Source organism: Gekko japonicus, unplaced genomic scaffold (genome assembly GCF_001447785.1).
Source record: "Gekko japonicus isolate JY-2015 unplaced genomic scaffold, Gekko_japonicus_V1.1 scaffold10, whole genome shotgun sequence".
Taxonomy (NCBI): domain Eukaryota; kingdom Metazoa; phylum Chordata; class Lepidosauria; order Squamata; family Gekkonidae; genus Gekko; species Gekko japonicus.
In genome coordinates, this window is record NW_015167526.1 from 2,285,587 (window position 1) to 2,298,882 (window position 13,296).

General features: G+C 49.2%; 1 protein-coding gene across 1 annotated transcript in view; it reads left to right on the forward strand.

The window, feature by feature from the left end:
• Window positions 1-13,296, forward strand: part of HECTD4 (HECT domain containing E3 ubiquitin protein ligase 4) — a 127,703-nt gene that overhangs the window by 56,311 nt on the left and 58,096 nt on the right. Inside the window, 11 exon segments of the mRNA XM_015413276.1 lie at window positions 1,052-1,140; window positions 1,745-1,920; window positions 3,023-3,158; window positions 3,266-3,407; window positions 4,669-4,835; window positions 6,644-6,790; window positions 7,507-7,691; window positions 8,771-8,924; window positions 10,523-10,803; window positions 12,107-12,296; window positions 12,379-12,460. Coding sequence (XP_015268762.1) covers window positions 1,052-1,140; window positions 1,745-1,920; window positions 3,023-3,158; window positions 3,266-3,407; window positions 4,669-4,835; window positions 6,644-6,790; window positions 7,507-7,691; window positions 8,771-8,924; window positions 10,523-10,803; window positions 12,107-12,296; window positions 12,379-12,460 — 1,749 coding nt within the window.

Here is a 13,296-nt window from a genome sequence, read left to right on the forward strand (position 1 = left end):
GGCCTTCCAGGGAATGGTCAGGGTTGATTTCTTTTTAGGATTGACTGATTTGATCTCCTTGCAGTCCGGGGGACTCTCAAGAGTCTTCTCCAGCACCATAATTTGAAAGCTTCTATTCTTCGGCACTCAGCCTTCCTTATGGTCCAACTCTTATGGGGGGGTCAACAGTGGGGGGGGCTTCTAGTGTCCTGGCCCCGCTGGTGGACCTCCTGATGGCACCTGGTATTTTTGGCCACTGTGTGACAGAGTGTTGGACTAGATGGGCCATTGGCCTGATCCAACATTGGCTTCTCTTATGTTCTTATGTTCTCGCATCCATACATTACTCCTGGGAATACTCCTCGCATCCATACATTACTCCTTGCTTTGACCATACAGACTTTTGGTGGCCGGGTGATGTCTCTACTTTTTATTATGCTGAATGGGAGACACGGCTTCAAATTTTTGGCCTCCAAAAACCTGCCTTGCTGGATCAGGCCCTCTAGGATTCATTTAGTCCAGCACTCTCGTCCCCACTAACAGTCAGCCAGATGCCTCTGGGATTTTCACAAGCAAGACATGAAGGTCATGGTTTCTCCCTGACACTTGGTGGTCTTCTACTTCTGAAGTTGGCAGTCTATTTTTAGCAGAACAAAGTTATTCAGTTTTTGGTGTGTTTTAACTCCGATGAAATACATTCAGATTGTTCATCCAGGAAGCCTGAATTTTGTAGACAAAATTAGGTGGATATGAATGACCAGTGCAGCATGTTTATTCTGGGATTCAGCCCAGAATGGTTTTTCCCCACCCCTAGCGAACATTGGCATGGAGTGGAATCAATTCATTTTATTTATTTGTTAACAATATTTTTGTCCTGCTTACTAACCTACAGAGAGTTTCTGTGTGCTATCATTCTGCCTAGAAACCTAATTAAAGGGTGGGGGCATGTTCTTAAGAACTTTCACTCTCTTCCAGATAGTAGATTTACGGCCTTGCAGTTTTGTGATCAATTGACTTACACACTTTTGAATCGTACCCTCAGTCCCTGTATGTCCTTTTGCCTTCTCTTTAGAGCAAAATGAAAGAACTGGAACTTCTGTGCTCAATGAAGGAGGTTTCTTTTGATGGAAGCGATCTTGAGAATATGGTTCTCTCCCTGAGGTTGGTGCCGTCATTGAATCTGATAGGGTTCCTCTCCCTTCTTTAGCTTGCTGTCTCTCGCTCTGACGTTTTCTGTAAATTTTGACTGCTCTCTGTGTGGATGTGTACAGTAAAGGTAAAGGTTTCCCATGCTCAAAGCCAGTCGAATCCGACTCTAGGGATGCGGTGCTCATCTTCGTTTCCAAGCCAAAGAGCCAGCGCTGTCCAAAGATGTTTCCATGGTCATGTGGCCGGCATGACTAGATGCCGAGGCGCACGGAATGCTGTTACCTTCCCACTGAAGCGGTACCTATTTATCTACTTGCAGTTTCTTGCTTTCGAACTGCTAGGTTGGCAGGAGCTGGGGCCAGAGACGGGAGCTCACTCCATCACGTGGCACTTGGGTCTCGAACTGCTGAAGTACCGACCTTCCAATCTGCAGTTCAGCGTCTTAACCACTTGAGCCACCGCAGCCCATGTGGATGTGTAGCCCCCAATTACTCTGTTCTTTTCCCACTGCATCCTGATACTTGAAAAACCTGGACTTGTCCCTTCCTCTTCATAGGGATTCCTGAAGATGTAATGAACATACAGTCTATCTAGGTTCTATTTTATCTGCTTTTAGAGAGAAGTTCTTCCAGGAAGTCAACTCCCTGCTACCAAAGCCTTCGCATCCCATGGCTAAAACAAAAGCGCTGGTTAAGAGCTTGATGAACCGAGCAGAACTATTGTTGCATGTCACTATTGCAGCACAGTCTGGGCTCACTAGGAGCATATCCGGGACCCCTGCAGAGACACCAGGTAAGGGTGGCAGCAAGAAGGAACGTGTGACCGATTGATAAGCATGTTTTAAGGCAAAAGGTGCTTGTAGGTTTGAGTTTGCAAATATTGCAAGCTCTTCAAAAGAAACCCAGGGAGAGAAGTAGGGAAGTGTGTTGGTCAATGCACAGGTGCCTAGCCCATTGCTACACTCTGTAGCTGGTGTCTTCGGTTCAAAATGAACCGCCATGAAAGCTTGTAGAGTGGATTTCTGCAGAGCTTGTCCCAGGGGGGATAAAAGGATACATTTAACCCGGCATGTATGTTCTCAACCCTCCCTGCAACACACTTAATTATGTGTCTCCTTCTCTTCATCCAAAGATCCCTTTTTTATATCCAGGGGTCAGCATATGCCACACCCCCTGACATCACTGGAAGTGTGTCAGAATGCAACACCCACCGCTCAAACTCCACTGGATTGTTTTGGATTGCTAGCTATGGGAGGGGGACGTGCAGATCTCGCAGAGGAGGGAGAGCTTGTACCTGAATAAAACTTGGTCTTAAAGGTGCCACTGGACTGTTTTGGACAGGGGGGCAGGGGGGGGCTCTGCAGCTTACCTGGCTGCTTCTTGCTCTAACTGAGGGCTGCTGGGAGCAGGGGGTGGGGCTTGTTGCATGTGCCCGTCTCCTGGGCTCTTTACTGCCGGAGCTCTGCTCCTGTGTGCTCCTGCAGGAAATGACCCCTGTGTATATCAGTCATGAAAAGCAGCCCATGCTGTATGTGTAGGTGGAGAGTCAAACTGAGGCCTACATGACTTACGGTTCTTATAGACAGATTCATGGAGGATAAATCTATCAGTGGCTACTAGCCCTGGTGGCTGAGGGGAACCTCCCCATTCAGAGGCAGTCAGCCTCTGAATCCCAGAGCCAGGGGGCGACATCAGGGGAAGGCCTCGGCCTCTCCACCCTGTTGTTGGCCCTCCAGAGGAACTGGTTGGCCCCTGTGTGAGATGGGATGTTGGACTAGATGGACCCCTCGTTTGATCCAGCAGGGGGGTCTTCTGATGTTCTTATGGTGGCTTTCTAAAATGTTGTCCTGGAGTGTCTAGAAGCCATTCATTGTTCTGTTCTCCTAACCCCGCAGCTTGCAAATCAGCCTCAGAAACAAAGGTGATTTCCCACACCGTCCGCCAGCCTGTCTTTCTCCGCAGTATGTCAGCACCATCGGACCTTGAAATGATCGCAAACGAAGATCTGGAGTTCACCAGGTCAAGCCAGAGGTATATGTGCTGGGGGTTTCGTCCCCTTTAAAGCACAGTCCGTGTTGAAACTCCACCTATCAGTACAACTAGCCTCTTCCAAATTCGATTTCTTTCCCCTCCTTTAGAAGGCGCCACGCTGCCAGTCACAGAAGCAGCTCCTTCACTCTCCTCCAGTCCCTGACCATCGAGGATAGCCGAGATAAGCCCACATACAGCGTCTTACTGGGGCAGTTGTTTGCTTTCATTGGAACGAATCCAGACCAGGCGGTAAGTCGTGTGTGTCCTCTTAAGGAGTCTAATCATAATGTCCAGGAGCACAGCAAGATTCCCGGTGAGTCAGCTTTTGAGGGTCAAGGCTCCCGTTGTTAGACACCTGACAAATGGAGCCGTGACCCACAGGAACGTACACTCAAAAAAATCTTGCCGGTCTGTCAGGTGCCACTGGCTCGTCTAATGCGGACTAATACGGCTACCCTCTGAAATATAACAATGGGAACAGGAGCATTATAAAGGGCAGGGATGTAGAACTCATGCCGGATCTGACGTAAATGAGACCTTGTCGGGTCGGGCCATGTGCAGAGGTCATTTCGGGGGGGATCGCAGTTCCCCCGGGTGAGGTACGGGGGGCAGGGCACATGACGAAGCCCCACCCCCTGCTTCCGGCCGCCCCACTTCCGGCCCTCATTCAGCCAGGAGGAGGCAGGAGAAGAGGGAGGGTAAGTTGCTTCCTCCCCGCCTCTCCCCCCCCCTGCCTGCCTGGGGCCAGGGAGGGCCTTCGCGGGGCTTCCTTGCACTCCCACCGGCCTTGCAGGTCCACCGCCGGGCCCCTCTGATGTCAGGGGTGTGGCATATGCTAATGAGTTATGCTAATGAGTTCCCCTAGCTCTTTTTCTACGAAACGACCCCTGGCCATGTGTGCCATAAAATGTAATGCCAGGTACTGGAGACAGAAACTGTATAAAGGACAGGAGCTGGTAAGCTCTGAGCTGGTGTATCCCTCACTGCAAGGCCCCATGGGCTGGGAGGGGGGTGCAGAGGAAAACCGACATAGGCAGACTGGAGAGGCAGCGGTGCAGCACTGGGCGGATGCCCCCATGATGCTTGACTGCTGCAGACGAGGTTGTTGTGCCATGCTGAAGCCACAGTGGGAGTGGCTCTGCACACACAGACCCCGCACTCCCTCCCTTGCATCAGTTGCTTGCGGGCCGCATAAGAGCCCTAGACGGGCCGGATCCGGCCCCTGGGCCTCATGTTTGACACCCCTGCTCTAAGCCGCGGAGTCTTGTGAGCAAAAATTCTGCTTTCTGAGCTACCAGCATTAAAGTTGTGAGCGAGCGATTTGGCTCCTGCACAAATTAGTTTGCTCTGGAGCCCTCCTCCCTGAGTGGAGACAAAAACGTGTGAGCCACAGGCCCAAAAAACTGTGAGCCAGCTCACACTAACTCAGCTTAGGGGGAACACTGCACTGGACTCAGATCTAGCTGTTCTGTTGCAGACCAACACAATATGAATCACTCTTCTCTCCTAGGTATCCAGCAGTAGTTTCCTGTTAGCTGCTCAGACCAGGTGGCGGCGCGGAAACACCAGGAAACAGGCCCTGGTGCATATGCGGGAGCTCCTGACGGCAGCCGTTCGTGTTGGTGGCGTGACGCATCTCGTGGGTCCAGTCACGATGGTACTTCAAGGGGGCCCACGGTTAGTTCCTCTTCAGAACTCAGTTTGAGGAAGGCTGAATTGTCTGCTAACTAGAACACGTTTCCTGAAAGGAAACAGGAAAGGGCAAAATTAGCTCTCTTCATTATGCGTGTACTTTGGACAGTTGAGAAGCACACTGTTGGCTTATGAGAGAGACAGTGTCAGAGGGAGAGCTTGACTGGTGGTTGGTTGAGCTGTCTTAAAATGCTTGGAGTGCACAAAGTCCGACAAATGTTATTAGAGGGGTTGCTTAATAGGTGGCCACTCTGTTGTGAGTGCTTTGCCTATAGGTACTACTAGTTTTCAACAGATCCACCATACAAAATTTTATTATTTCTTCCCTTTAGTTTTGACTGCCATGGCTTCTCCCAAGGAACTCTGGCAATTGTAATTTTGATGAAGTACAAATAATCCCCTCTTTAAACTACCTGCTTCATCTGGCCCCCAACAAATGAAGGGGGTTGCAGTATGACATCAACCAACACAATAGAACTACTGCAAATAGTGCAAATCATGCAAATTCTAATTTGTATTAATGCAACCATATTAAATCCAATCCATTGTACACTTATGTTTTACAAAAATAAGGACGTCACAAGATGAAATGAAGACGTCAGCAGATGAAACTGGACAAACTCCCCCGGAGTTAACATTCGTTTCGAGGTGTCTTTTTCATACATAAGACCTCATACAGCTGTGCATCCACATGAACACGAATCTTCCAAATTGGACTTTCCTTTGTTCCTATACGTTTTGAAGTTACTCACAAACAGCTCTTAGCCATAATATCAAAACCGGGCTGATCAGCCCGGTTTTGATATTATGGCTAAGAGCTGTTTGTGAGTAACTTCAAAACGTATAGGAACAAAGGAAAGTCCTCATCTGGCCCCCAGGCAAGATGAATTTCCCAGAGTTCCTCATTGTGTGTGTTCTCTATGCAGTCCCCACATGGGAACGCCACATGCCAACCACAGAATATTCTGTGGAGCTTTGTCCAAGTATGAGCTGCTTCCCTTCTTCTAATAGTTGTTTTTGCCTTCATACAGCATGAAGGGGTGTGTGTCATGCCTCATCCACTAGTTGTCCCTTAACTGTCACAGAGAGAAGATGTTTCTTGGAGCCTCTCAAGTTTTTTAAAAAAATAATGATAAAAGTGTACCTATGAGTGACAAAAATTTCCAGCAAAGGGACGCATCATCTCATCTGTTGAAAGAGAGGGCATATTTTGCTCTCTTGTCATGACCCCAAAAAAGCGTGCCCAGTGTAATGGCAGAATGGCTTAATTAGATGACCATGCCCTCTATTTCCTCTGTCTTGGGGAGGGGCGTGCCACATCACAGCAGCTTTTTGGGCAAAAGGTCCCTCTAAGCACCAACGCAGTTATACAACCCACTGCTCACTCAGATGGATATGCCTTGGATAGACATGCTAGGGTGTTATCAGTTCTGAGAACAGATCCCAAAAAACTTAAGGAACCAATGAGCTGGCTTCCCACTGTGAAAGCTGATAAGTTGCCTCACTATAGCCAATTGAAGCTGCTGGCTAAAAGGTGAAGACTTAAATGTACACATGAGATGCCATGTGATAAACCTAAATCAAAAGACAAGCCCCCTTCAGAGAGCAGCTTCCAAGCTATCAGAGGTTTGCTATTAAAATGCTCATGTGCCACTTTTCCTGTTTCGCTCAGTACAAATAAGCTGTGATCTTACCTCCCTCTCCTTTGCATCTTGCATTTCTTGCAAGGAGCTTGGGGGCTGCTTGTACTGGAGGTTTCCCTTGAGGGGCTTAGCTGTTTGATTCCTCCACAGAATTGAAGAGCTCACCTGCGGTGGGATGGTGGAACAGGTGCAAGAAGCCTTTGGAGAGACCATGACCTCGGTGGTGGCGCTCTGTGCCCGTTACCCCATCGCTTGTGCAAATAGCATTGGTCTGTTGTGCACCATTCCTTATACCAGGTAGGCATGCACCACTGAGGAAAAACAATTTCACGAAATTGATGAGCGGTAGGCTTAGAACAGATAAAAGGAAGTACTTCTTCACCCAAAGAGTAATTAACATGGGAATTCACTGCTGCAGGTAACAAGCATTAAAAAGAGGTGGTAGACCTCCCTTTACAAATCCAACAGAACAGCCTAATTCTGCTGTGTGTTTGGAGAATACTAATGCTCTCCTGCATAGGGTTTGCAGCCCTTGTCAAGTTTTATCTCCAGCTTTGACTGTTGGTTGTCCAGGATTTGGTGTCCACACAGCGATGGGGCTTCAACGTCCAAAACCTAATTTGAAAGATTAAAAACGATGACTTAGGAATCACTGCTGTATTATACAAGGGTTGGGGCAAGTGATGCACTGTATTCTTGGTGCTTGGGTGGGGGGGCAACAGTGGGAGGGCTTCCAGTGTCCTGGCCCCACTGCTGGACCTCCTGATGGCACCTGGTATTTTTGGCCACTGTGTGACAGAGTGTTGGACTAGATGGGCCATTGGCCTGATCCAACATTGGCTTCTCTTATGTTCTTAAGGCAGCAGAGCAAGGAATTACATTGGCAAGTGCTGTAAATGTGCCGTCTGGTGGCTTCTGGAGTGTGTGTGTGTGTGTGTGTGTGTGTGTGTGTGTGTGTGTGTGTGTGAATTGTTGCTGTGGCCCACTCCTTGTGCTTTCTTCTTGCGGGGCAGGAGCGAGGAGAAGTGCCTGGTGCGCAGCGGCCTGGTCCAGCTGATGGATCGGCTGTGCAGCTTAAGCAGCCAGACGGAATCCAGCTCCAACGAGAAACAGACGAAGAAGCAGAAGGTGGCCACCATGGCTTGGGCCGCTTTCCAAGTGCTCGCCAACCGGTGTGTTGAATGGGAAAAGGAAGAAGGTAAGGGGGGGACTGCGCGCTACTGTCGACCCCTGAGAGAGCAGAAGCGATGAGAGGTGCAGGGGAAAGAGATGGAACAACGTCTGGGATTGCGTTGCTAGTGGCACGCACGCATCAACCCAATGATGATCATGTGGCATCAGGCCCATAGCCAGGATTCTGTAATGGGGGGGGGGGTTTAAATAAGTCAGGGGGGGCACTGACATCACACACTATTTTTTAAAAAAAACCACTTTTGCAGCATTCACAACTCTGCCTGCCTGTGCAGGGAAGCAAGCCACCCTTGGGGAAGGGGTGGCGGTGGGGAGTCCTCCAGGTGGCCCAGAGAGTCAGGAGTCTGCTGGGTGGCCCACAGTGCCGGGGGACCTGAGGGCTGGTTGGAAGTCGGGGGGGCTTGGCAGGAAGTCAGGGGGCCAGGCCCCGAAGTGCCCCACTGTAGATACAGGCCTGTGTGGTGGTGTGTTTTAGACATGGCTGGTTAATTAGAATTCAAGAACTCTAGTGGAAGTCTTGGTTTTTCCCAGTAAGGGTCCTGGCTGGCTTGCTTCCAGCCCGGCTGGATGCTTGCTACTGGCCCGTTTCTTTTGGCCGTTCGGGAATACTTCAGTGTCTGTTTTATCTAGCAGGGTGGCCTAGATAAAAAAATCCAAAGGACGGGTACTTCTCTTTAGGTCATGAAGTTGTATGTCCGTGCCTCTTTTTCGCCTGGTGGCTTTCTGGAACTTCAGCAGTAGGTGTTGATGCTGGGGAATCTATCCTTAACCACCAGGGTCACTTCGTGTTTCTGTTCTGATGAGCTGGGGTAATATTTAGCATGCGTACCCCAACCAAAGTTGCAGTTTGAGGTCTTAAAGCTGAGCTAGCCTTTGTGGATGGTCACACGTCCTTCTGTGCAAATCGAGCCGTTCCCAGAAATGCTAATGTTTAGCAATGCGTTCAGATTTTCTTTAAAATTATTTTTGAAACAACAAGACAGCTTCCGCTTCAAAATGTTGTATTGTCAGCTGTTGTGTATCGTTGATGACTTCCCACTGTATTTCAGCTGGGTCCCATTGGTTGCTTTTGTGTTCCACTTGCAGGGGGGTCAACGGAGGCTGTGCACTCTGGCCTGGCCCGTCAAGTCTCCAGTCTTTTAACCAACCACTTGGCACGAGCCACTGAGTGCTGTGGCAACCAGGCAGCTGGAAATGATGCCCTGCAAGACGTCCTTAGCCTTCTGAACGACCTGTCAAGGTACGGCACGGTTCTGACCTGCTGTGGGGCTTTTAATTTATTTATTTGCTTCATCTTATAGTCCGCTTTTCTAGCTGAGAATTGGTTTGGTTTTAGCAACAGTAGCGATAGAATCTTTTAAAATACAGCTCTGAAATTCTGTTGCGAGGCATAAAACCAGAATGGATTTGGTTTTATTAACATTAGCAATAGGACCAGGGCCAGCCCGAGGTTTTTTTGCGTCCTATTATGGGGTTGCCAACCTCCCGGAGCATGCACCAGAGAGCCCTTCTCTCCGCCACTCATGCGCCCTCCCTTTCCGGCCTAGCGGCCCCTTTCCCAAGCCGGCCATCGGCTCCCCGCGCAGCCCGGCACTGACCTGTGTGCGTAGCCATGGAGAAAGCCAGCCAGGCCTGTGAGGGGCGAAGGCAAGGGAGCACGCGTAAGGCGGCGGCGTGGCCCGGCCTCCAGCTCCCTATTTCTTCGCCCCGGGAAAGAAGCGTCTCGCAACCAGCTGCCCTCCCCCCGACCGGACCAGACCTCCACCCTTGCCCGCAAGAGGCCCGTTCTGATCCGCCCCTTTTCTACTCCGCCTTCCTTTCCCAAGGTGGCTCAAGGAGTGGGGAGGGTGCGGCGGTAGCGTCAGCGGGAGGAAAGCGGCAGGTGGCTCGACCAGGTAGAGGGCGGCGGCGGGGCGGGGCAGCAGTCAGCGGGGTAGGGCAGCCAGGTGCGGGGCGGGCCCTTCGCGGCTGGGAGTAGCAGTGGCGTGCGGTCTTTTGGCGGGGGGGAAGAATGGCGCCCCATCCAGGGCCCGCTGCCCCATCAAGGGCCCGGCGCTCTAGGCGAATGCGTAGTTTGCCTAGCAGGTGAGCCGGCCCTGAATAAGACATTTTAACATACTGCTTTAAAATTCCATTGTGAGCCATAAAACAAGTTAAGTTTCAAGCAGCTGGCCCCAAATCCTTGTGTGTGGCAGAATCAAACATCCACACTTGTAGTTTGTCACATCTCTTCCACTTCTTAATATTCTGTAGCTGTACAAGGTCAATTCCCCCGCCCCAGTTCTGTCTCTCTCTTCTAACTCTTAGCCAAAAGGTTGTTGAGAGTGACACAGTAGCAGCAGGCAACAATTTAACACCCTTTTCTTTTTATCCAAGGCTGTGTATGTTGAATTTTTATCAAGTTGGTAACCATTTTTGTCCCTCATGGGGATGAAAATGGGGTAAGTTGCACTCTGACGTGCCCTGCAATGTTACTTTAAAAAAAAAGAAAAGAAAATTAATCAGGGTAAACCGTGCCCAACATCAGTTCACTATAGAGAGACCTCTTCTAAACTGGCGAGATATTTTGGCTCCTCAACCTAGATATCCTGTTGGATGTCTCTGGGGTTGCTAATTCCCCATATTTATGTCCTACCCTTCTTCCCAGGAGTCTGGGACAGTATATACACTCTGCCCTCACAACCACCCTGCAAGGCATGCCAGCTCAAAGGAGTGTAACTGGCCCTAGGCCTTCTGGCGAGCTTCATGAAGAGTGAGGGTCTGAGCCTCCGTTCCAGTCCTAGTGCTCTGCTGGCCCTCCTAAGTGCATTTGGAGTTAGCCATGTTTTCCTCTTCTAGGAGTCACATTGGCAAAGCCATCCTGAGCCAGCCGGCCTGCGTGTCCAAGCTCCTGTCCCTGCTCTTGGACCAGCGCCCCTCTCCGAAGCTGGTCCTCATCATCCTGCAACTCTGTCGTGCTGCTCTTCCGCTCATGAGTGTCGAGGACTGCGGGAATGTCGAACTGCCACCCTGGAGTTACTCTGTGCCCTCCCTGAACAGTGAGCAGGACGATCCCAGCGACCCAGCTTCCAAAATTGCCTCCCTGCTCTTAGCAAAACTGGCCGATTACGTGGTACCAGGTAGTGAAGGTTACCTTGTTGTGTTACCAGCTTGATCGTTTGAGAAACTAATCCATGTTGCTTGGGAATCCAGAACTGTATTTCACATTAATGTTTGAGAGTTCAAACTGCCGTCCCCACCCCCGCTTCTGATATCAGGAGTGTATCACCCCAGGGCTACAATGCTCACACTAGCTCTGTATTGCCTTCTGCAGTGAAGTTAAGGAGCTGGTCATCACTCCAACCAAACAACCTGGGCCCAGCTTTTCCAATAGGGCCTCCATCCACATGTTGCAGCATGGCCTTTAAGGCTGACTACAAGTCCCCTGCTTAGCAGACCATGTGTGTGCCATTAGGACTCCAGAGGTGCTACTGGAGGTGTTTTTGGTGGATGTCCCTCTCCCTTCCCTTGGAGACTCCCTAAGACCCAGATCCAGGTGTTAACCAGAAGCACTGTAAGGCGGGGTGTCGAACTCATTTGTTATGAGGGCCAGATCTGACATAAATGAGACCTTGTTGGGCCGGGCCACGCGTGCCATAAAAGGTAATGCCAGGTAGCGGAGATATAAACTTTAGAAAGGACACAAACACAAAGGGTTTTTTTTAACTTAAAATAAAAACATGCCTGAAACATGAGCACTCTTGCAGAATTTTGTTTATTTCACAGTGTCTGATAACTGACACCTCTTGCTCTGAATGATTGCATCAAAATGTCTGTGCTGTTGCAATCTTGAGTATACTGTTCAGGTGTGTATCTGTAAGATGCAAACCTACAATGACGCAGCAGCAGCAGCAGAACTGGAAGAAGAAGCAGAAGACAGCCAGTTCCACTGCAGGCCTGATAGAAGCCCTCCGGGGGCCTCATCTGGCCCCCGGGCTGCATGCTTGACATCCCTGCTTTAAGGCCTTCTTATTCAGATTGGCTTTGGTGACTGGGGGTATTGTATGATGCTGCAGGGTTGGAATCGATCAGGGTATTGAGGGAGATTGTGATTAACATGCTGCTGCTCACCCTGACCTGGATGGCAAAGGCTAGCCCGATCACATCAGATCTCAGAAGCTAAGCAGGCTTGGCCCCGGTTAGTTCAGGGTCGCTGTGCAGAGGCAGGCAATGGCAAACCACCTCTGAATGTCTCTTGCCTTGAAAATCCAGTGGAGTCACCTGAAGTTGGCTGCGACTCGATGGTGCTTCCCAGCACCACTCACCCTGAACCTCTGGACTAGGGAGAGTTACGGATTGGATCAGTTTATGTTCTTCCTGTAAACGTCTACTGTACATTTAGGTATTGTTTTGGAGCTTATTTTTTTCTCCCCGCTTTTGCAGGATGTCAGACAGTTCTTTCTCCAACTGCTTCTGAACCTGATACCTCTCTGACAAAAGCCAGTTCAAAAAGCTCCCTTAAAGGGGACAAAGATCCAGGAGAAGAAAGTGAGGCTGTGGACGGTAAACTTTCCATTTTTATTCATAAGCGGGAAGACCAGTCATCTCATGAAGTCCTTCAGCCATTGCTAAGGTAACCCTGCCCCAACGGATGTAATTAGAAACCTGTATTGGGGCATCCGCATTTACCCTGTGCTGTATCCTTCCCTTTATAGTAGCTCAGAAGGCCGTCCATTTAGACTTGGAACAGGAGCTAATATGGAGAAGGTGGTTAAGATGGATCGAGACATGACTAAAGTAAGTAGGCATTAATGAATATATGTTTGAATAGCTTAATCCCTTCCTCAGAGACCCAAAAGGAGAAATCTGAACATCCTATATCTAGAAGATTGGCTTTTGGCTAATCAGTGCTTTGTTCAGTTGTGTTATTTCTGCTCCACCTTCTTGGCCAGGAGGCTCCAAGGCTGTTTACAAAAAGTAATTCAACCAAGATAAAAACATTTAATTACTAGTATTAAAATCAGGGAATCAAATTGAACCTGCTTCAGAGAGGTCTGTCACCTTGGTTCAAGTTCAAGGCAACCCAGAAATGTGTTCACGGTCAGTTTCAGTTCCAGTTCACAGAAAAAAGACAATCTGAACCAGCTTCATATTTGGTTTGACTCCCTGGTTAAAATAGCAACCACCAACCTAGTGCCAATATAACCGGAGCAAATAACGACCAAAAGAAAACCTAACAGTATCGCAACAGAAAATGATCAACTAATAGGTGGTTGTTTTTTACACTGGCTATTGCTTTGGCATGCAGGATGGGTCAGATTCAAGCATAAGCAAAACAGTACCACTGATATATAAGCAGAAGTCGTCCTACAGGTATTAAAAGCTGGAGAACAATTCTAAGGAGATATTTAAGAAGGCTGGCCAAAACATGATGGAACAAATTTAGCAGGAAGCCAGGGTGAACAAAATAAGGCTGCAGCTGGCATAAAAAAACCTGGCTTGGTAGCTGCTGTTAGCTTTGCAGGAGGTATTCCATAGAATACTTTTAGTCTACAGAAATAACAAATATTTTCTTAATTCTGACTTGGTCAGTGCAGACCCACCATGTAAAGAGCTGCAAAGGCATTTCTGTC